Genomic DNA, 23,924 nt, shown 5'->3' on the forward strand with positions numbered 1-23,924 from the left:
AGAGTATTTACTTTACAGTTAATGCAGTTTATTAACAACATTCAAAATTCTCGATGTGTAGATTCAGCAGTCAACAGATAGCTAGATGGGACAGTGTCCTCTTTGTGACAGGAAGAAAAATCGTGTATCAACTTTTAAACGAAACCCTGACATACCTGAATACAACATACTGTATCTATAGTAAAATTGTTCTTTTAGTTACGTTAGCGGCATTGCTCTTTGTTGGTGGATCCACCACTTTTGGTCTAGGCATTCACGTCTCTGTCGTGATGAACTGTGAGAACTTTGGTGATCCCTGACTTTTCATCTGGAGCCAGCGTCATGGCTAAATTTTAAATACTCCAAAACTTTGGTTTGTGACCAAATACTTTCAAAACCAATGACATCTATATTAGCCTCACCTGTTTAGTGCCAAGTAGCGAGTGTTAGCATGCTAACACGCTAATAACATGGTGAACATGGCAAATATTGTACCTGCTAAACATCAGCCTGTTAGCATCGTTTTTGAGAGCAAGTTAGCATAGGGATGTTAGCATTTAGCTCATGCCGCTGTTGTGCCTGAGTTACAGCCTCACAGAGCCACTAGCGTTGCTGAGGACTCCATATGACATTTTTTGAATCTGAGCCGTGTAAGGTTGCTCCAGGACATTTTAGCCAGTAAAAAAAAAAAAGAGCTTGACAAATAGCTAAAATTCACAATTTTAAGGTCTCTGTGGTACCTGAAAATGTGTATTTGTGCGTATGCGCTGTGTCAAATACTGACTCTTTATTGTAAACCGATTACAGTAGGGTACTTTTTTATTCTCAAGGAAATGCAAATTGCCCCGTGCCTTTTGCCGGAAACCTAAACTCAGACTTAATCCCTTCTTCATCCTGCATTAGCATGAGAGACACTGAAAAGTCCAGTGCAGTTGATCTGATTGTGGGGGCGCTCACTTTCATAAAGACCCAAATCAGCCGTTGAAGATGACTTGTTCCATTGTGGAATTACACACCAATCTTGATCTCGATGGCAAAAGGCCATGTGCACTGTCTACAGCTTCTTCAGCACTTTGTTGGGATCCTGGGACCCCATTAAAAATGAATGGCGATCTGTTAAAATATTCATCAAGCGAGCGAGCGAGCGAAGCAGGTCTGGTCGCGGGCTGAGTAGGCGTGTACCAAAAGCCTGACTGACAGACGTGGTGTAATAGAGTAGTACACTAGAATTAGAGTCTCGTCAAGGGAAGAAAAAGAAAGTAAAGTGTACTGACATTATACTCCTCCTTCACTGTTCATAAATAGAACAGGGGCATTAAAGTCACAAATTAATTATGCCAGGCTGTTTTTATCCATGATTTCCTAATTAAAAAGAGGAAACAATGTTTTCAAATTCCTCAGTGGGGAACGGCGCGGTGGCCGTGCCGAGATTGGAATGATCTCTGTGTGGCATCGTCTCCCTTCCTGTTCACCCAGTCTTCTTGGAGGGCGGCGTCTCCACCAGAGCTAGAGGAGCAGTTTAATTAAACCAGATGGCAGTGCACGTCGCCATGCCTTGACCTTGGTCCTCCTCCTTTACAGTGGAGTGGAAGAGAACACAAGAGGAAGAGGGGAGGGAGGGCTGTTTGCCATGGCAGAGAAGCTTTACAAAAGATAATCTTCATTCATTAGCGTTTCATTTTTCAGGCACATTAAGTGCAAGACAAGGAGGAACACAGAGGGAAAATCATAACCATTAACACTATAATAGCTTTCCTGACTGAAACAACTAAAGATGGTGCGAGGTATGTCAAATAACAGTTCTGTCACTATCTGTGTGCTTTGCCCTGCTGGCTTTATTGATATGCTTTTCCCATTGTTTATTATGCAGCTTTCATCGCTTCTCCTTTTACTGTGCTGCTGCAGCAGCACTCCAACTCCTCTGCAACACCCCAGGATGCCTTTTACTGGTGGAAAAGTTTTAGGAGTCAGCTGCTCTGAGTCCTTTCAGTCATGATAATAAAAATATTTTGATTGCTCACATAACTATGCAAGGCAATCATGTGCCTTGCCGTGTCTCAGAGGCAAAACAACTGTCTCATAAAGGTCATCACCATCTATCCAGTGTTGTTGGATAGGTCAGGAAGTACATATTTGTCTGCATAGTTATGACTTTATTATTTTTTGATTAGATTTCAATCTTTGAAATTCAGCCAATATTATGCAGATGTGCAGCATCACTGTGGTGTTTGTGTGGGGGAAATACACGTCATTGGTTGATCCACGTCTTTCTACTCTCGCCTTTTCACTTTGTTCCCCCTTAGGCACCGTATTTCTGGCCATCCAACTGTTGGGAGCCTGAAAACACTGACTATGGTGAGAATCTTAAAGGGATACGTTGACATTTTGTATTTTTTTTATTTATTGAATTATTTTGATAAACCCCTATGTGGGAAACATTTATTTGTGTTGTCCTCCATTGTGTTTTAAAGAGCAATGCTTGGTCAAAAATTGAATAAACCGTTTCTACATAGTAATATAGTACCACTGCATGGAACAAAAACACTATAATGGCTATACTGTATTCAAGGAAGGGATGATAGAATTACTATTCAATATCAGTAACTCAACAGTATTACTTGACAGATCCTCAAAATCCTCACATTTAAAATCACTCTATTTTGGAACAAAATTCCCACTTGAAGTTTAAAACGCCCCCAACGACCACTTTCAGAATTGGCAGAATACAAGTAAACATCAACAACAGCCGTAGGATTTAATCCCCCATATATGGATTCTGTCAGTCCAGCCCCGATCTGGTCCCAGAACAGCACTTGAGTGAAACGTTTTCTCCGGATTCTATCTTCAATAAGCAACATCTAATTACGTAAAAAAAACTAAGGCTAAACTTTTGTAGCTGTAAGTGAATGTTTATAGCTTGGCTGCAGAGCTTAACTCAACTCCCACAATGTTCATCGTTTATACAGAAAAAACTATATATTGTACCGAATAGATGATTGTCTCAATTTCTGCGGCGCATGCACAGGTTTAACAGACTATAGGTGGAGCTATGAAATGCGGCAACCAATTAGATATTTCTCAGCATAGGGCTAGATCAATATCTGGGTTTGCGAGTGACCTTTACTGACATTTAACTTTATAAACCTGTGGATAGCTACAAGTCTTGTGGTTGATATTTGACACGACTGGACATTTCTACTTGATCACAAGCAAACTGTGTGGAAAAAATCTATTAAATTTCATGTATTTAATTAACTTTTTCATCCAGAGGTTGAATACATAGCAGTGTGTCTTTTTAAATAAGACCTAGTACTTCATCCTGCTAAACTGCTGCTAGTTAATTATTTCATCATTCCGGGGTTCAGTGAAGAGTTGTAGCATCCTAACATGACCTGAATTAGGTTTTAAAGATTTTTTTTTTTTTTTCAACTTACATGTATGTAAATATTGGCATGTTACAGTAGTTATTCTATCTTCAGTGTGATTTTTGTACATTGATATACTGAACTTCAAAAGTCTGTAACAGTAAAACCTGGCCCGGCAGTGTAAACCGTATATACTAGGTTATGCCTGAATCGACAGTAAATACAACCAACCTCCCACTGAGCTACGTGCCGTAGCACAACTTGTCCCTTCTGCTGTGGAGAGGAACAGTCAACAGGATTAGTCAATCAGCGTTCCACTTCCTGCCCTTCAGCCTGTCACAGAGGCAACCGTGACTGGAGTTTAGGGATCAGTGCCTCTTCACAGTCCACCTCATCATCCTAAAGCAACAGATCGGTGGACGGGTGGCCCCTGAAACTGATTATACTCTCATACCACGGGAGGTGAGGAGAGGTGGAGGCAGACGCATAGGGGGATGAGAGATGCAAGGATGAGTGGATGAACGGAGGGAGGGAAATGTGTAAACTGATAAATCCCGGTCGTCAATATCTCTGTCTCTCTCTCTCTCAGCTATCTACCTGTGCAAGCGGACCATGCAGAATAAGACCAGACTGGAGCTGGCAGATTATGAGGCAGTGAGTCCTTGACCGTTCCTCTAAGCTATTACTTCTTAGTATTGATCTGTGTGTCACGCTTGGGGCAGAAAAAACCCAGCCTCTCAAAGGTCAGACTTGTGTGTGTCTGAGAAGATATGCGATCTAAATTGCATCTGCGAGCAGAGACCAACTTTTAAACCGTGGAATGTCCTAAAATGTCATTTTATTTAGCTTTAATATTGTTTTTTCCTCGGAGAGTCTCGATCATTACACGTCTCCGCGTCTCTATCTGGCTTCTAACAGGAGAACCTCGCCAGGCTGCAGAGAGCCTTTGCCAGGAAGTGGGAGTTTATCTACATGCAGGCTGAGGCCCAGGTCAAGTAAGTGTGCTCTGTTACCACGGCAACGCCTGATTTCATTAATGCTTAAGGTAAAAGATAAAGGTATAATTGAGGTATAATCTCAATGTGACCGTTCCATATCATGAGCGACGAGTTTTTCTGAGAACCCTCCTGTAATGGAGTTTCTTATTACATTGCCTATCAAGTGTGATCGGGACACCACAGGTCTACTGCTTTATGTTTCTGGGCTAGATTACATTATAAATCCCTTTTTAAAAAAAAAAAAAAAACAACAACAAAAAAACAACAAACAGCAGACTTTTGTAACGTATAGAAATTGCAAAATGGAGACAAGGGAAGGAAAAGATGGATACTGTCCCTGCATGTTGTCACCAGCCCTGTCACCAAAGTCGTCTTTTCCTTAAATTCAATTTATTACATAACTAAAAAAATACATCAAACCCAAAGGATAACATGTTAAAGTGAGAACACTTATTTCATATATATATATATATTGCTAATTGCATGCAGCTACTTTTTGATGATTGGGTCCTGCTGTGTGTTTCTAACATTTCTAAACGGCCCAGGGGTCTCACGGATCAATATTCTTCTGGCCAGGGAAGAGTCTTCATATTGCTTTATCTGCCATGGTTGAAATATGGGAAGCAAACCTAAAGAGGTATATTGGCAGTGGTCACAGAAGCCTTAAGATACCTCAGTAAAAGTAGCAATGCTACACTTGAAAGATACAAGCTCAGGTCCTGCGTTCATAATTTCACCTCTACAAAAGATGAGTAGAAAATTTACTCACAGTATAAAAACTAAAATGACTCCTTAGCAGAAAAATGGTCCCCTTAAGTGTTAAATGACTACACATTATATTACTGGATTATTTATTTATTTATTGATGCTTTTATGTGTAAATACAGTTTTACTGTTGCAGTTGGACAATGTCCTGATAAATGTAACCACTGTTGGGTAGTTAATCAAAAATGTTTTACAAGAACTCCTGTTTTGTCTGTAAAATTGTGATCTGAAAGGTAACTAAAGCTGACAGAAAAATGTGAGTAAAAAAATACCATGTTTTTCCCTCTGAGATGTAGAAAAGGTCTAAAGTTGCATAAAATACAAACTGTACTTAAACTGTACTTGAATACATTACTTCAGTAAATGTACCTAGTTATTTTTCCACCACCGCACAGTGGAATGGCAACTCCTGTAAGGACGAGAGAGCAGCAGTATGTACGACACGTCATCGGTTGTAAACAGTGCACATAGAGGAGCAGGGACCAGGCCAAACCCCTTGAGCGCACATTGTTAAAACCTATGGACAGTCCTCGACTTTATAAACTCTAGTCTATCACTCCCACTCTTCTTATCCTTCCATCCTGATCCAACGGCTGCATCTAATGCCGATGCCAGAAAAGCCCCAAGATCTCTCACGCTGACTGATCTCCTCTGCAGGATCGACAGGAAAAAGGACAAAACTGAGAGGAAGATCCTTGACAGCCAGGAGAGAGCCTTCTGGGATGTCCACAGACCTGTGGTAAGCCATCTGTCTGTCTGCGCATGTGAGATTATAGCCGCCCACCTCATCTTCCGTCCACGTTCTGTGTCTTTCACGGTAAAATATTGCAGAAATCCCTGCAACGTACGGCTTAACATCACCAGTGTTGACTTGAATAATGTGCTTCTGCCTGCGTTCCTTCTCCAGCCCGGATGTGTTAACACCACAGAGATGGACATCAGAAAATGCAGACGCATGAAGAACCCTCATAGAGTTAAGAAGGTATATGTTCCGACGACAAGGGAGTGAAACCGAACAGTGTGAAGTGCCATTTTTTTAAGAGTCCTAAGGTGTGATGGTCTTCCAGGTTTTTGAAAATGAATAAAAAGCTACATTTTTAAGTAGTTTCATAAAACCTTCACTTACCGGTATCTGTTTAAAACAAACGTACCAGTGTAATTGTTGAAATTCAATAAAAATACAGATCGCTTTAATGTTAGACATGTTTTTTTTTTTTTTTGCACTCGGTCGATAAACACTGACAAATATCTCAATCATATCATCATCGTTCCTTAATTAGATTTATGTTCACGCAGGTAATCGTTTTTGAATTGAAGCAATCATCTTTGAGTTAGTCAGGTTTATCCCTTTAATTTAACAATGCAATGCACTGTGGCTTCCTCGGTAGCTGTTTTTATGCCTTTTCTGCACTCCAAGGAAATAATAAGCAAACATTTTACTTCTCTATTACTTCTCCCACTTCTTCTCTCTCATCCCGTTCCAACGGTCCAGTCGGTGTACGGTTTGGCGGAGGAGGGAACACAGTCTCCGAGTCCCATACATACTCCCTCGCACCACTGCAGAAAAGGCACCAAGGAGGATGTGGAGAAAGAGGTAAAAAAAAAAAAACCTGTCCACACATTGTTGAAGAAATGATGAACTCACTTTAAGAACCTTCCATTTTTTTGTGCTGTGCTACGCCTTTACCCAACCAACATTTGATTTCATCCCAGATAAGATTGGCAGCCTCTAAACTACATGAGCACTTCGTGCTACCAGGTCAGATTTTACAAGAAATCCGCTGTGTTGCTTTCAAGCAAAAAAGGGACATTGGTCCAAAAAACAGGAAGATTTTTTTAATGCAAATACAAGTTTCTGACAAAGGCTGATGGTCGAAAGACTGAAAATCAGAAATGGAAACAGAAAACCAACAGTAACAAGAAGCAACGGGCTTACGGGGAAATGCGTCTTGATTTTGAGAAACAGTAGCAACTTTGCCAATGGTCTTATTACATGGTCTTATTTTATAATACATATACAGAGGTACTTGTTTGCTTCAACCGGGCAATCATACTATAACATTTTATAAAATTCAAAGCACTTACTGTACCTTTTTTTTTTTTTTTCCGTTCTGTTACGAAACCAGTGGAAACAATCATTGTCTCCTGTCATCTCCTGTTTCAGATCTTATTCCTGAACACCCAGCTGGATCGTCACTGTATGAAGATGTCTAAGGTCGCTGAAAGGTACAGGAAAACCCACGTCTGGGCTGCACTGAAAATACTGTACATCTGTAATCCACCCATGTGGAGCCTCATTGAGAAAAACAGGAGAAAAACCGCAGCCCTACCTCATCTAATATTACAAAATGGAGCATCCATGATAAGATGGTTGGAAGGAGGCGATCTGATGCAGAGGTGCTCCCGGGACATTGCAAAAAAATCGTGATATTTCATCATACGGCATATGTATAGTGCAGTATATGTACAAGCGGGTACGGAAAACCTTATTTTATTGAAAGAAATCTGCCAGTGCAGTAAGAATGTTTCCATAATAGAAACGGACTTGTTTCAAGGAATACTGTAGAAATGAGGTTCTGTATCTTTAAACAAGGAAAGGGAAAAGGAGTGTTAATGCACAAGATCTGAGAAGATTTAGATCTGATTTTAGAAAAGACCTGAAACAAGTCGATCTGAATAATATTTTTACTGTACTAGCAGATTTTTTTTCCGCTTTTATTATGTTGATAAAAGTTCAAATTCATTTAATTACAGTTAAAAGTAACAGACACTTTTGCAGTGTAAGCGTAGGTTGGGGTTAGGCATTTTGGGACAAATGGGTAAACAGTCAAAAGATGGTGGGACCTCAGGTGGGATACGGAATAGGGCCAAGGCCGGTGTTCCTCTAACTGTCAGAAACTAAACATTATAGGTTTTAAAAAACGTTGTATTTAGTGTGGGGCTGTTGGGTTCAACTGCGTTAAGTTGGACTGGTGTTTTCGCTGTTCTGTCCCCGTCCTTTATATGGTGAGAGAAACACAGAGCGTACGCACACATGTGCTGCATATGAGTTTCTGCTCCCTGCGGCGGCACGGCCGGTCAGGGCAGCCGTTGAGCAGAACACCTGGGATCACCGCTGGCCGTGTGCTCGCTCTGCCGCCGCGACCCTTTGACCTCCCGTCTTCACTCATGGGGGCCGAGTTTAATTGGTGCTCCACGGAGCGGAAAAGTTTGAGGCATTAACCCAAACCCTGCACGAAACGACGTGACCTGCAACATCAGTTATGTTTGGCGATTGTATTCAAAACAACTGCTATCATCATGTTGCTTTTGAATCACTTCACATCGGGAATAATTAGTCCAGTATAATCACTTTTTGGGTCAGTAAAAGCTCATAATACTCCTGTGGGTTTCGCAGAAAGTTTGAATGGATATTGAAACAAGACAAGTACTGAACAAAGTGTCATAAATGTGTTGACTGAACAACTACAGGTAGAAAATCAATTCCTAACATGTAGGTTTACCAGGGTTTGTTGATGCTTGGTTTACTTTTACTTTAGAGCCTTGATTGGTCTCTAGTAGCAGTAAAACTCTGAAACTCTATGCATATGGAAGTATATAAAGTGGAAGTACAAGACACAAATATCGATCCCATGCAAGTCCCAGCACGAGTGCAGATTTACTCAAAAAGCGTATGAGTGCAAAAACCTGATTCCATGTGAGCTCAGTCCAAAACCGTTTTTAGAATGTCCTGCGGCGGTTTTGGTATTTCTGAGCACAAAGTCTTTTAGACAATCCAAGAGGCGGCGCGCACATGGGGAAGACGCCTGATGATGGTCACTGTACAGTCAAAGCCCGGCTGCCACAGGATGAAGCTTCCCTTCCAGTTAAATAGATTTTACTGTTCTCTGGGTTGGAAGTTGCCAAAGTGCAAAGCTTCGACAATAATGAGGAAGTCTTACTTGTCGTCCAAATTTAGTGACATAATTTCCTCTTGTGGGTTTGAAACATTTATTTTGCTTCTACTTTTGCTCCTTGTTTGGGCTCATTCACCTGTTTTTCTTGAGATGCTCTTAAGTCTTGAATCTTGACCGGCTGAAAATAATGAAAGCCAGATTTTACTTTGTGCTCACAACGTGACCTTCTCCCTATTAAACTTATGCACAACTCGGAAAAGCACATGAACAGCCCATCAACCTCAGAGTGCAGTTTGTAGTGGATTCTCTTCATGCTGCTGCTGTTCGTGCTACTGATACTTTTCTTGCCTCGTGCATGGCTGTTGCTTACATTGCACTGATCTGATTCATTTCCGTCAGGTTTAATGATTAAATGTACGCTCTGGTGCGTATGATTTCTCCGTACAGTTTGTCCTACGTCCTCTATGTCATTGAGTATTGGTTTAGTTTAGTTCCTTGGTTGACTGATCAGTTAGTTTCCATGGCTGTTAGTTTGCGAGCATTTACAACGGGGTGGTGTTTGTCAGATCAAATGCTCTGTAGGCTTGTAACAAAATATCTGGGTGTCTCTGTAGATGCGAATGTCTCAATGGTTCCCCCATACGTTCCCTAAATGTATTTTCCTGATACCTAAAAAAAACAAATTGTCCAACTAAACTATCAACACTTACAGGTATGAATTTATGCAGAGTTCATATTCCCTGGTGCAATAACATGTAAATCAAAGGGAAATCATAATTTGAAGGTACAATCTAGTTTAAATATAAAGAAACGACTGAACTTCTTCCACCTGGTCTGGGTTTTTACTTCATGCCCTGGTTATGTTACGCCCTGTGCGTACTGTTATGTTATGGAGGAATTCTGGTGTAGAAATGAAACCACATACTGTTATAACACATTCGTGTATTAAACTGAACACAAAAACATTTTCAGAGTCCTGCCGTTGTGGATACACTCTCTGCTTCACTGCGTCTCTCAGTTCTTATTCATCTCAGATTATCAAGGAGAAGCAGGAGTTTCACATCTGAGCTTTGGTGATTTTGATTGGAACAGATGTTCCTGCTTTAACTATTTGTCTTTACATAATTTACTCAATTTACCTTCGGCAACTTTCAAGTCACATTTACAACCAGACAGAGGAAATATGGATCTGACTGAACAAATGGTCAAAGTGTCACTGTTAAACTCTAATTATGCCAGCACTGTCCTCTTTCCCCCGTGTTATGTGTGTGTGTGTGTGTGTGTGTGTGTGTGTGTGTGTGTGCAGTCTGATAACCTACACTGAGCAGTACATGGAGTATGACCCATTTGTGACTGCACCAGAACCGTCCAACCCCTGGACCAGCGATGATCCCTCCCTCTGGGATCTGGAGACCAGGTACGAAACCAGAAGCCACAGCAGTTTCCCCGGATGTCACATCTGGGGCTCCGCACTTACGTCTTAAAGATTGCGACACACAACCTTTATCAATGTCCGTAGCGGTCAGCGCAGATATTTCCCACGTTATTTTCTTTTAGGGATTTATTCTTTTTTAATGGCACACCTATGACTCCATAGTTGGCAAGTGAACAGGCGCTTGGATCAAAATAAAATTAATCCTCTCATCACTACAAAATGCTTGAAGGCCTGCTGGGAAAGATTTGTTTTAGTAGACACTGAAATTATTTTTCATTTTCATTCCACCCCACAAAAAAGTCTCTTTTTGTCATTTTGAGTCCGCAAACTTTTGTTTCTGGTTGGATTTTCTTAGCTGCTCAAACATTTAAATATTTCAGGGGAGTGGGATGAAATTTGCATGACTCGAGAAAAATGCACACTGTAAAAAAACAAAAACAAAACAAAACTTTCCTTTCGAAAAGAGTACTTTTATGTATTTATTAAATTCTTAGAGTCTTATTTTCTGAAAGCAAATGAAGAAATCTAGCCACTCTGCTGGAGTGGCGAGACCTCGTCAACCTGTTTTTTATTACAAATCGACTCGCTCGAAGAATTTTACAGGAATGAGTTCTTATATTGAACCCAGATCGCTGCAATAATAAAAACCGATTTAACAACGCCACTCAGACGATCTGTGGATGTTTACAGGTAATTACTTCGAGTTATAGGCCATTCAGTGAAGTAGTAAAGGAATTTCAGAGGTCACTCATCTTACTCAATCAATTCAAATCAAATGACCCAGCTCGGTTATTGTGTAACAGACATACATGGGACAATGTGAAATTAATGATCATCCACTGAATTGTTGTCTCGAGGTGTGAAAGTAACTGAAGGATTATCTCAGAGAGGGCGGCCACAGCTCTCAACAAGCTGCACTATGCTCTAAACTCCTGGCCCACCTGAACTACGCAGGAATTAATAAGACCAGACGTATGAATTGAGTAATGGCAGAGGATAGAGGAGAATATTCCCCACAGATATTAAGATAATTGGATTTCAGATGAACGTTGTCATAATGTGCAGCTTTCAAGACACCAGTATTACATCAACATCTGCCCCTCTAGATGCCTCAGACAAATCGAATTTAGGTTTGAATGTTTTATCCCTTCCTCTGTATTAATTCCTCACACTGAGCCCCTTTCCACCATTTCCTCCTAATTTAATCGCTCCTTATCTGTTTTTAATCTTGACCTGCCTGCAGCAGCTTCAGGTGGATGTTTATACTGACCCCCCCCCTCTCTCTCCCCCATCTCTCCCATCTCTCCCAGTAAGGAGCCCAGTCAGCAGAGGGTGAAGAAGTGGGGATTCTCTCTGGAGGAGGCCCTGAAAGACCCCACAGGACAGGAGCTCTTCCTCAAGTTCCTCGAGTCAGAGTTTAGCTCAGAAAACCTGCGGTGAGCAAACAAGATGCTTCAGTATTTCTCTCCGGCATTTTCATGTTATGGTGGGGTTTTTTTTGCCTGTTGGTGAAAACTTTCACATTTGCTGTTCTAAACACGCTGGGCTCCAGTGACTGGGTCTGTCGTGAATAATTAGAAGAAACACGTTCAAAAAAACCTGTGACTGTTCTCTGGGCTCCAGGTTTGCTTCCATACAGGTAAGATTCTGTGTAAAACTAAAGCCGTACAACAGCGCCGTTTGCAAAATTTCCACTCGTGCTTCTGTGCGGCGAATATAACAGTTATTCAAAAGCTCTCACTGCTCTGAAAATAGCCAAAAAGCACAGATTTCTCCTTGGCATCCCTATTGCTCCAACCTACCACTTCAACCCACTTGCAAACCATTAACATGGGAAGAACTGTTACAAGAGAGAGTTTTTTGGAAAGTATTTGAGATCGAAACCTTGAGTACACAAAGAAAAGAACAACACTCACAGAAAACCTACATGTCATCAGCACAAAACTTCAGGAAGAAATGACCCTGTTGAGCTGCAGTGTTGCACAGATTATCTTTTCACTCATATACTTTTAAGAGTTTTGCAAAGCAAGATGAATCTACAACTGGTTTCTTTGGAAGGATTTTATTGCCAAGAATAAATTTACGTGCTGGAAATTTACACAGCAATAGCTGAAAAAACAAACAAACAAACAAAAACAAAAAAATGAAAATGTAGCAAAAAGGTTTATAAAAAATAGATAAAATGCCGCTTCAGTGATTCCTGTTGGAATAGAAAACACAAGAATGGAAAATGAGTTAAAAACAATGAAGCAATAAAATCAGATTTCGATTTCCATCTTGGTTTCTCTCTTGCAGTGTTAGACTTTGACTGGAAATTTGGGAATATACAAAAAGATACATTAAGGTTATCTCTTAAAGGAATAGTTCAAGTTTTTGTGAATTACACTCACTTGTTTTTTGTTTGGCCGGAGTTGGATCAGAGGATCGATACCACTCTCATATCTGTCTGATAAATTTGAAAGGCTGGAAACAGAGGGAGACGGCCGGCCTGGCTCTGTCGAAATGGAAGAAAATCGGCCTACCAGCACGTCTGACTCTCATTCATTAATGCCTTGTATCTCTTTTTTTTTAAAATCCATACAAAAACTGAAGCGTAAACACATGTTGTGCCACAAGAAATGGTGTGCCAGACTATTTCTTTGCAGAGTGCAGGAGGCTAACGCCTTGGAGTCTCGCCCGTTTTAGGTGTCAACATAAACATTTTGTTACCTTTGGACAAAGCCAGGCTACTGTTTCCCCAGCTCCAGTCTTTACGCTAAGCTAAGCTAAGCCTCTGTTGGCTGTAGCTTCAATATTTACCATACAGGCATGAGAGTGGTATCAATCTTCTTTTGCCTAGTTCCCAAACTGTCGAACTACTCCTTTAAATCCCTGCCCTATATGTTGCCGCAGAACTCGACACTTGACCTTCTTTTTCTCCATGTACGACATACAGAGCACCGATTAGCTAGTAGCCACTCTACCATACTCTGCACTGGCGGTCACGACTACCAGCCCGTCAGCACTAGAGAGTGTTTTGAATTTTGTCAAATTTCACCTGGCTTTGTCTCAGATTTGGACCCGTGGTCGTCCATGCGACCATCCTCTCCTCTCCTCCCCTCATTTCCCAGTTGAAAAACCCTGTCGCCGCCCAAGTATATGAGATGAAAACAGCGCATACGCACTCGTGCACACATTCATACACGTCCGGGCCCCCAGCATCCGAGGATAACACATACAGGTAGCCGACAGCAACGGCATGGCTAATCACCCGCATCCCGTGGATCAGCAGTGGAGGCCAGTTACCCTGCAGCTGTCGGAGAGGAAAATGTGATCTAATGAAGTCGTTGATTTCAAAGAGTTGTCGTTTATTGATTCACAGTGTAAATATATTAAATCCATCCTTCACTTAGACGTGTAGATTCTATAGATGCTGTTTGGGAGAGAAAGGCCTGTTAGGAACCCTAGAGTCGGGGGGGAACTGTGAGAAACAGCATGTAGGTTGTTGATACATCTGAGCTAGAGGGAGGTAACACACACACACACACACACACACACGCCCGGTATGAGAGGGAGAGCACACACACACCTTTATCACTCTTCACCCCTTGGCTGCCCCACCAGTCTCCTCACCTCTATAATCTCTCTTGTTCTCCTTTCCTGGACCTTTAATTGCCTCTGGTTTTATGAGGGCGCTCGTGGAGGAGCACTACAAAGCGTGAGTGACAGTGAGAGCAAAATATATGGCGTGAGAGAGACAGACTCAGACCCCAGAGGTGTTTATCTCTCTATTGCGGAACCAGTCCGCAGATCAATAATAGATACGACCTAATATCGGAGCCAGTCAGCCAGTGGCTCTCTGCCGCCTCTGGTTCTTAACACGGCCCGAGATCCGCTTCCCTGCGTCACAATACACCGGAAAACCACTGCGGTCTTGAGAACGCCCCCGTGAAATGTCTGAAATGAATGCCTTTGAAATGTTAAACATATCTATAGGAGCAAAGGGACCTGGCCTGTTCCTGCTCTCGTTCTGTCTTCCTATGAAGAAGGAGAGAGAGGAGGAGAAAGAATTGACAGTGACAATGAAATTTCAATTGTTCAGTCATTTAGCCACAGTTCTTTTTTTTTTGTGGTTTACCATAAACTTTAATTATCCTGCCCCTACAGATCTAACGCTCATTTTAAGAAATGTAAGATTTTAACAATCTGTCTTAGAATAAAATGTGATTAATGTCCGTAGCTCAGTCTCTCAGTGACAGATGACTTTGCGTGTGCACCAGATTGTTTCAGTCGAGTCGTTGCTCTGTATCTGAGGTGCACATGACCTCTACTGTCCCAAGGTTCTGGTTGGCGGCGCAGGACCTGAAGAGGATGCCCCAGCAGGAAGTGGCGCAGAGGGCGCGGGAAATCTGGGCGGAGTTCCTGGCCGAGGGAGCGCCCAGCTCCATCAACCTGGACTCCCACAGCTACGAACGCACCGGCCAGAACCTGAAGGACCCCGGGCGCTACAGCTACGAGGACGCGCAGGTGGGAGCGCACAGGACCCAGGGAGATGGAGGGCGGGCATAGGTTGGGTAAACCTGCTCCGCCAGCAGATGTTTTTCCGCATCCTTGTTGGATCAGTCACGAATACCCAAAACTAGATTTGGATATCAGTCATCAAACCAGTCAAATACTGTGCAGTGACTATGTTATTATCATTTGGCCGAGGACCTCACGGGGACCCCGGTTTTAACACTCCCAGTTTTGATGAAACGTTTCATTTATAAAATTGAGAAGAAAAAAAAAAAAAGTGAGTAAAATCCCTTTAAAACCTCGTTGACTCCCACACACGCGGGAATAAACACGATGTACACCTGGCATTTGAAAATCACATTCAAAGAGAGAGTGGGAAAATAATCTGTGTACTTTAATGCCACGCCGAGTCCCTCGTGACGACGCAGGAGCCGAGCCTCCTTTATTCTCACCTGTCAGCTGAAAGGTTAACCCGTCTGAGCTAAACCGGAATTTCGGTGATGCACGTAAATAATGCACCCCGCTGCCGTCTGGTGTGTGCGGAGATCCCCACGGGCCAGAGAGCGGAACCTCGACGCGCCCGTTGGCGGCTGAGCCCCCGAGAGGGACGGAATACGCGCCGGGGGAGGGCGGGATATAGCGAGACATCTGTTCGGTCCAAGCCGTCGTTACACCGCCCCCCTCGCCTCTCGTCGTCCACCCGTCTCTCCGTCCGTCGGCGCCACACACTCGTCCCGGGGTTGGGCCGCGGCAGGTGCAGCGTGTCCCGGCTCACCCCTGGGTAAGACGCGGACCACGCCCTGGACACACTTTTTTTTTTTTATTAGTCGCGTTTTTGGTCGGTAATAGTTTTTAAATACAACTGTAGGCTACAGTGTGTGTGTGTGTGTGTGTGTGTGTGTGTGTGTGTGTGTGTGTGTCAGGCACGGAAAGCTGGAGGGAAGCTTGACATTTAAAACCCCAGGATAAAAGAAAAAAAACAATATCACACAATATCTTGAATGAATGTGTTCAAGATGGGAGATTAATTGGGGGGGGGGGGTGAAAAATGGGATTTTTTTTCCCTCCCCTTATGGAATTTATACAATTCATATAAAGTACACCATTTTTGTATGCATTAGGATTTCCTCTCCACATACAACAAGCTCCTGATAAATACCTTTTCTTGTTTGAATTCAAAGACCAGTGGGACTATGGTGACAAATCTCAGCTTGTGCCCCCCCCCCCATCCCCCCATCCCCCCATCTCCTATCCTGGCCTCATCCAAATCTAAATGCTTATATCTCCCTTTTAATTGAAATCCTCTGCAGGCGATCCGTGTCCGCGCTGCCTCTGCGGAGACTATTCCACACTGTGGTCTCGCCCCCGTTTTTGTCTTTCTCACGCTCTCGGCCGACATCTGGCTAAAGTGGTTACAGTGCGGGGTGATTGCTTTAGAGAAGACGCCGGGGTGGGCCACAGATAAGGCCGGGGGAAGGGACAGAGTGTGTGAGAGGGGATGGGGGGCGTCTATCGAAATTTCCCTCGCCTGTTACAGGCTTGAAAAGGGAAGAGTTAAATCAAGAATAGATTTTGTGACTGTGACTGTCTCGCTTAGTTTTCTCTGCCTGAGTTCCCAAACTTTGTACATCCTTAGCACAGATCCATGTGCCTCTATACACAGAGGCGAGTTACCCCCCTTCTCCTCCCTTCTGCAGATTTTTTCCCTCTGCGCGAGCTCGCTCTCTTTCTCTATGCCTCTCACCCTCAGTCTTTCGATTCCAGGACCATATCTACAAACTGATGAAAAGCGACAGCTATGCGCGCTTCTTGCGCTCCAACGTGTACCAGGACCTGCTGACGGCGAGGAAGAAAGTATGTGTGTTTTTCTATTTCTCACCGACCCACGGGTCAAGGTCAAGTTCTGTGTTACCGTGTGGGAAACGAAGGTTAATCGCCGAGGTCACTTTGTAAAAGGGGGCATCGGTGAGACACCCTAAAGGGCTGATTCCCCCCAAATCATGAAAACCTTTGGGTGAAAATGGTATCGAGCCATGAAGCGGGGCAAATAGAAGCTGACGGTGCTTAGGGCATCCCACTGTATATGATAATGTCACACTTCATGCTGCACGACATTCATGGCTTTTTCCCCATCAGCTAAATTGCTTTGACAACTTCTAACAACCGTTTTAGAATGGAAAGTTCAACACTATATATTGTGTTTTCACAGCAGCTACAGCAATTACACAGAACTGTAATGTGACCCAAAAAATGTGAGGGGCTGATTTGTCAAAGAGTGTGTGTGTGTGTGTGAGGTGCTTTTGAATGCGTGAGTTTTTGAGCGCTGAGATGTTGAAGGCTTCCTCCCTTTTCATGTTTCCTCGACTCTCCAGCCTGAAACGGAGCAGGGACGACGCACCTCCCTGGAGAAGTTCACTCGTAGTGTGGTGAGTTTCCCGCTGCCTCTCTGTTTCACTCTATGTTCATTAAAATATGACGAATTATAGTGCACAACATGTCTGTTTCGTATCCCCAGCAAAGAGTAGAAAGAAAATTATTGACTCACTTTCGTGAGAGCAATATAGAGCTAAATAAGGTTTCACAGCTCCTTTATTATTAAACTGATCTTAGCTTGTTATTCACGAATCAGTCACTTGCTTGGTTTTAATATTTTGCTCACTTTGACTATTATAATCAAGATCAATTCATACTTTTAATGTTAAGTTTCAGTGTTATTATTGCCTTTGCTTAGTAATTCAAACATCTCAATTGATACCCCGACTTTTAATTTTATTGCTGCTGCAGTTTGGCTCCTTCCCTGAGAGGGAGCATGTTCTTCTTAATATTGTTTTCAAGAAACGGTCTCGGGATTAGTTGACCGAGAAGTTGCTCATTGCACCGATTGATCTCTCAAACTGTGTAACCGAACAAAGAATTGCTTGCAGGAAATATTGAAGGGGAGATGCAGGATTAATGCACAAAAGGAGGGTCTTACAATGTGAAATCGGAGCTAAATAAGGGGATTAAGGCATTTCTGTGCTCTACACCATTTGCGTTGGCTGTTTGTTTTTGCTTCATTAGAACAGGTATTATTTCTTTCACTCCAACAACCGAAAGCCTTTGGTGTACACAGACCTGTAACCATAAAAAGCCAAACAATGCATCTCCCCATAGACACACAAGCATGAAGGCTTGTAACCGAATAAATGTTATGCAGGTCCCACTAGACTTAAAATATCAGGCTTGTAGTCCGCAACGGCATTTTCTTCTCATATCACCGCTTTCTTTGTTCATTTACTGGCTATTATCCGTTAATGTGCACTAACCATCCATCGCTGCTTTGAGCTTTAAAACATTTTCCAGACCAGGTCTTTCAGTTTTCCTCCCACACCGCTCTTTCTAAATCCTCAGGAAAGCCTTTAAGTTGACGGCACATAGACAGCCGTCACCCCTCACCTTCCTCGTTCTCACTCTTCCTCCCCAGGGCAAGTCGCTGACGGGCAAACGACTGACGGGCCTCATGCAGTCTTCCTGACGAGGCCTGGATGAGGAGTAGGAGGAACCATACCCAGAAGAGCTGCTTACCCCTGGGGTGTTTGGGTGTGGCTGTGGGAGGCCGGTGAGGGCACCGGGCGAGCCGAGACTGCCGCACTGGACCGCCACCACGTTTGAAACTCGCCTCAGATTAGTTCAAGAGGACCGACAGCATGCAATAAGTCACCAGACCTGACACCAGGACAGTGCTGTCATCACAGTGTAGACGACGAACGATGCCACTCTTCTTCGGAGGTTTCTACCCAAAAGCCTGCCTCTTACCAGGCTCTGTTGTTTCACTCTATCTACTATCTACACTCATGTTAATATGGTAGCTGAAGATGCTATCACTTTACTTTCAGCGATATAAACATGGAATGCTCGAATGCCTTGACTGATGTCAACCAGAGACTTAATGCTGTAGCTAGCTGTTTTATCTCACATCATTCACTAGGCTGATCTAAGGGGAAGAGGGATGGAGGGGTTTACAGTAAACAACTGCACTCTTGAGGCGAACCTCTGCTCACTCTTCAGAAGGATGGCGGTCAGACTGCCTGATTTGATTGTGAACCGGGTGAAGTGCAACAGCTTCTTAGTAAATGAGCTTTTTGATCAATCCACTAATGTGGGATGACACAAGATTAACAACCTCTGGATGTCCAATATAGGTTTAGTTCGTTACAATGTGTGTTCACATTCCATACAATAGTCACATAAACAAATGTATGTTTTTATGCTTATTACAGACTGATTAAAACTACAGATAAAAAAAAAAAAATTGTATATTTTCTCTGCTAAACACCTTGACCTGCTCTGGTACTCTAGATCTTTCCTTGAAAACAGATAAACAGGAAATTATTTTTTAAATTTCTGGCAGCAACAGCAAATTCAACAGAAAGTGTCACTGCACTGGGAAAAAAAAAAAAAAAAAGTATCTGTTCTATATTATTTCTTAGATTCTCATGCTGTAAGAAAAAAAACCAAAAAAAAAACAATTACCACTGCCTTTGATGGCACATTGTCTATTTATAGCAACATTTCTCAAAGCCTTGTAACAACCGCACTGAACAGAGGTGTAATCTTGTTGTCATTTAAGAGTAAGGACAGGTGGATAATTTTACAAAAACGGGTGATCTCCTCCTTTAAACGAGCGAGCAGGTGTAATATAAGGCTTTAGCTTATCTCCTAAACATTCCATTTCAGCCAGCCACAGCGAGGTTTAGTGGGCTGACCTCGAACCATTCTTCACCTTATGTAAAGCGGACCATGATAATAAAAGAGGAATGCACAATAAAGAGGGGGGATTTGGCCCATTATTTCATGTGTGTCCATCTAGTTTCTCCAGGGGCTGCAAAGAAGTTCACCTTTACATCACGTGAAATGGAGAACTGTCAAGTTTCCAGTAAACTCCTGGGGTAATGGAGCCAAACAGCAGCTTTTGGGGCTTTGAAAGCAGTTCCAACAAACAGGTACATCTCTGTTGTCTGTAGTCACATACTGCCCTCTAGTGCATTTGGAAGGAAAGTGCTGGTAAGTGTAAAAGATTATAGAAAAGAAAAATCAAATTAAAGCAGGATGGCAATTACATATAACTATCAAATGAATGTTGAGAATACACTAATTTCGCAATCTGATATTAAAGTCATCACCTAGACCCCAAAATTACTTTGAATGTTTGAATGTGGTCAAACTTGAGTAACTGATGCTGTGAAAATCAACTCATATCAACTTGAAACTCTTTTAGGAAACCCAGCAGTGGACAGTTGTACTCTAATCTAATTATACACATCGGAGGATGCAGTCTCTTTCACGGTGGTTGTGCTGATAGTAGCTTTGAAAATTATCAGTTAGTCTTATCATATTCTTTTTTCCTTAAAATGTATCACTACTTCTACAAAAAAATATAATGCAAACTACCCCACACATGGTCCTAAAATATCCTAATTATCGTATTCTGCTGTTTAAAGAAGGACAGGACAACCTGTGTGATGCTATCAAGAATATATTTCAGAAACATCTGCTTAAGTATTTTGAGCCACACCATGCAGAACAAAAACTGCCATCAGTGTCCCGCAGAAACCTTGTACCTTCAATCTGCCATCTTAACATTACTGAAGAGAAATACAAGCTCCAGCTTGTGCGGAAATTTCCCATTGTATCAATCCAATCTATTGATAATAAATTGCGGCATGGTGAAGAAAACGTGCACCAATACAAATTTTAAATTGCTCTCATTATCTACTCACCATCATGTCTGTTGGAATTAAAGTCATTAAGTCAAAAGAGCATAAAGCTGTTAACTGGCATAGTTTCTACGAGGGATGTGCGCAATTAGTCAACTAAACGATTAAATGTTGCTACCCTCGCTGGTCGGCACCAGAAATGAGCCGGTTAAACGGATTATTAATGTGCAATGCCAGTTAACTGTTGCGTCTAAGAGGTTGTAAAACCAGCGCAGTCTGATAGTGTTTTGATCTAGAAAATGAAAATACATTTGAACGGAGGCTGTGGCAGAATAAACCCGGAGCAATGCGTAACCACATTCAGCCCAGGCACGTGGACGTTAACCTGCAGGGAAAGAGGGCTGCCGGTGCTAGCACTGCAGATCAATATGACATCGTTTAGCCGCAGACGCTGTGATCCTGCTTAATTCCTGATTAAATTGTGCTCCATTTCGACAGTTTTCTGAGTCTTTTCGACTAGTCCAAATTTAAATGACCGTTTAATCAACGGAGAAATTAGTCGTTAGGAACATCCCTAGTTTATACTGTATTTATCTATTTATCTTAATAACTGTATTCACGTCATCGGTTATGGCAGTATGCTCCGCACGCAATTGCTTTACTGGTAATGAAATAAATACGGAACATGTGGACCACAGCTCCTCTGGATGCGTAAACTTTTACTCGGTCATCTCTAGAACTCCAAACACTTGATCACTGCCCACCTCTGTTGTACAGATGGCTGAAAATGAGTCCAACCTCATCTATGGTTTGTTTGAAATGAGGGTGAGAAGGTAATGACGATACAATGTTCATTTCTCTGTTAACTAACTATAAAAGGGAACAAGGTTTATGAAGGACAAATGTAGAAAAATCACACAAAGATATAGATTTTAATTTTTCACCTGTTTCCAGATTAACTTGTGTAACAGGGATAAAATATAAATGAATGACTCCCCATTCTCTGTTCTACCTCTTCAGGAGGGACTGCTATAAAACATTTTAAATCAATGTGAGACCGTAGTTTGTAGCCATTATAGATTTATTGACCAGAGTCTTACTCTGTACAAAAAGTCAGGGTCTCATACTGAAAGTGTGGGTGAATAGCACAAATTTTATGCAGAACAGATGTTTTTTGTTTCGCTCTTTGAAAACCACACAGGGCAACTCTGCATGTTGGTAGCCCCAAACAGCAGCAAGATGTTTGAAATTTCCACGCGTCTTTCTCTGCTTGCAGTAAAATACAAAGAAAATTTCAAAAATCTGCATCTCGCTGTCAATTTATGACCGCACAGCCTCATACCTACTGTGAGACCTAAGGTATGTAAAAACATCATTTAACATCGGTACTGGGCTTCCACGGGAATGCTCACCCAACATTGGGCACATTTCACATTTGTATTTGTAACAGGTAGATAGGATGGGATTATTTCTAGATTAAAAAAAAATCTACTCTTTGCAGCTTCACAGACCAAAACCCAGTAAAGTCCACCCTTTATAGACCTGTGTGGTCCTTTGGAGAGGTATTAGGGGAAACAAAGGAGGAGGCTCTATGGTACCCGTTAGGCAGCCACAGCAGGACAGGAGAGAGGCTGGACTCCTTTAATCTCCAGAGCCTTGTTGAACTGCACATCCATGGTCTTGGAAGCCTTGGTGATCTTCAGGTTCCTCATACAACCTCTAAAGGAAGTGCTGGTTGAGAGAGCTGCCTGACGAACCCCATCTGAAAGGACGTAAAAATGTAGATGGAAATTCATTGGTTTGTTTCTTTACGTTTGTGTCAGTATTGTTTCAAGGATGTGTGTTGGAAGGCGGTCATACTAGGATATCCGCCGACGTAGATGGGGTCGTTGGTGTCGCAGGTGTTGGAGCGTGCATTTGGACTCTCTGCTTGGCTCTGCTTCCCGTCGACCACCAGCTCCACCCTGTGGCGAAGTTTGTTGGCGGTGATTGAGTGCCACTGGCCGTCGCAGAAACCCTCTCCCTCAGGCACGTGCTCCGCGGTGATTCGCCCGGCTCCGTTGTCAACGTGGAAGAGCAGCTAAAGGGAAGAGAATAGCATCACTATTAAACTTACACATATGAGTGGTATTGATCTTCTCATCTAACTCTCCACCAGAAAGCAAATAGGTGTATATCGAAAAATGTCAAACTATTCCTTTAATCATTATTAAGCACCTTGCCCTGGACGATCTCCAGTCCGAGTCCATCGTTGGCTTGGTTACTGATGGCCAAAAGCACTCCATTGGTTCTGCTGGTTCTAAACTCTAATGCTATCGACACATCTAGACCCACTCTGTAAGAGGAGACTAGATAAAGAAGGAGAAATGCAGAGAGATTATTTTCCCCCTTATAACATTTTTTTTTTAAGTCAAATATAACTGACAAAATCTAACAACTGATGTTTAGATTTTAAAGAATATCTACAGCGTGCAGGTAACTTGTCGATGTGTAATCTCACCTGCTTTCAGGAAGCCAGTACCGTCAAAATAGGTGCCCGTCTCAGTAGCAACAAAGCATCTTCCTACCATATAACTAGAGGTGGGCGTGACCATGTCCAGTTTAAAGTCCTCAGAGCGACCTAGGCAAAGAAGGGGGAGAAGAGGGAAGAAATCAACTGGACGAAGTATTAAAATTCCTTCTCTGCGGCTTCATTATAATCTTTAAGATAAAAAAAAACCACACAAATGACAACTCTAACCCCAGTATTGACAGTACCATGTATGTAACATGTGACATCTATACTATCATAAATACATTACCTGTCGCGGCACCCTTAGTGGTCACAGGACCTCCCACCATCTTAAGGTTACGGATGCATCCATTGAGACTATATAGAATCTAGGAACAGAAGGGGGAGGGTGTGGTCATTTGGTCAAATCATTTTAAAAGCCAACATTTTTTTTTCGAGTGAAAAAAGTCAGACTGAAAACATGTCGACTAATGTCACATTCAGGAAATACTAGGCCACAATCTCAACAGTGGACTAACACTAGACATTAATAAGCCGTTCTTAGTTGATTGTTGCAGCTAAATTGAACTACCTAAAGGAAATACAGCATCCTATATTTAAATGCAAAAACTTTTTTATGTGTGTGTTTATTTTCATGCTTGTGTGTTTTCTTACTGGTCCTATCCTCTTAGTAGTATAGTTTTGTGGTAATCCACCAACATATAGCATTCCCACCACGTCCAACAGGTCAGCCTGGTAAGGAGAAGAGATCATTTATTAATGCAACTAAAACCCATCCTTTAAA

General features: G+C 42.3%; 2 protein-coding genes across 7 annotated transcripts in view; one reads left to right on the forward strand and one right to left on the reverse strand.

The window, feature by feature from the left end:
* Positions 1–19,193, forward strand: part of rgs6 (regulator of G protein signaling 6) — an 82,347-nt gene extending 63,154 nt beyond the window's left edge. The window contains exons 8-20 of the mRNA XM_040125961.1: positions 2,283–2,334; positions 3,934–3,998; positions 4,263–4,339; positions 5,765–5,846; positions 6,015–6,089; positions 6,600–6,701; positions 7,272–7,333; positions 10,310–10,420; positions 11,749–11,874; positions 14,758–14,944; positions 16,697–16,786; positions 17,305–17,358; positions 18,396–19,193. Of these exons, the coding sequence (XP_039981895.1) occupies positions 2,283–2,334; positions 3,934–3,998; positions 4,263–4,339; positions 5,765–5,846; positions 6,015–6,089; positions 6,600–6,701; positions 7,272–7,333; positions 10,310–10,420; positions 11,749–11,874; positions 14,758–14,944; positions 16,697–16,786; positions 17,305–17,358; positions 18,396–18,446 (1,134 nt within the window). The 3' untranslated portion in view covers positions 18,447–19,193. The remainder of the gene's footprint in view (positions 1–2,282; positions 2,335–3,933; positions 3,999–4,262; positions 4,340–5,764; positions 5,847–6,014; positions 6,090–6,599; positions 6,702–7,271; positions 7,334–10,309; positions 10,421–11,748; positions 11,875–14,757; positions 14,945–16,696; positions 16,787–17,304; positions 17,359–18,395) is intronic.
* Positions 19,194–20,368: 1,175 nt separating this feature from the next.
* Positions 20,369–23,924, reverse strand: part of lama2 (laminin, alpha 2) — a 197,738-nt gene continuing 194,182 nt past the window's right edge. For 5 of the 6 annotated variants that reach the window (XM_040125505.1, XM_040125503.1, XM_040125507.1 and 2 more), the window contains 6 exons: positions 23,795–23,872; positions 23,430–23,508; positions 23,129–23,248; positions 22,846–22,976; positions 22,489–22,708; positions 20,369–22,390 (listed from right to left, as the gene is read on the reverse strand). In XM_040125505.1, the coding sequence (XP_039981439.1) occupies positions 22,230–22,390; positions 22,489–22,708; positions 22,846–22,976; positions 23,129–23,248; positions 23,430–23,508; positions 23,795–23,872 (789 nt within the window). In that variant the 3' untranslated portion in view covers positions 20,369–22,229. The remainder of the gene's footprint in view (positions 22,391–22,488; positions 22,709–22,845; positions 22,977–23,128; positions 23,249–23,429; positions 23,509–23,794; positions 23,873–23,924) is intronic. The other variant, XM_040125504.1, reaches the window with a different exon arrangement.

This window comes from Xiphias gladius, chromosome 4, assembly GCF_016859285.1.
Source record: "Xiphias gladius isolate SHS-SW01 ecotype Sanya breed wild chromosome 4, ASM1685928v1, whole genome shotgun sequence".
Lineage (NCBI taxonomy): Eukaryota > Metazoa > Chordata > Actinopteri > Istiophoriformes > Xiphiidae > Xiphias > Xiphias gladius.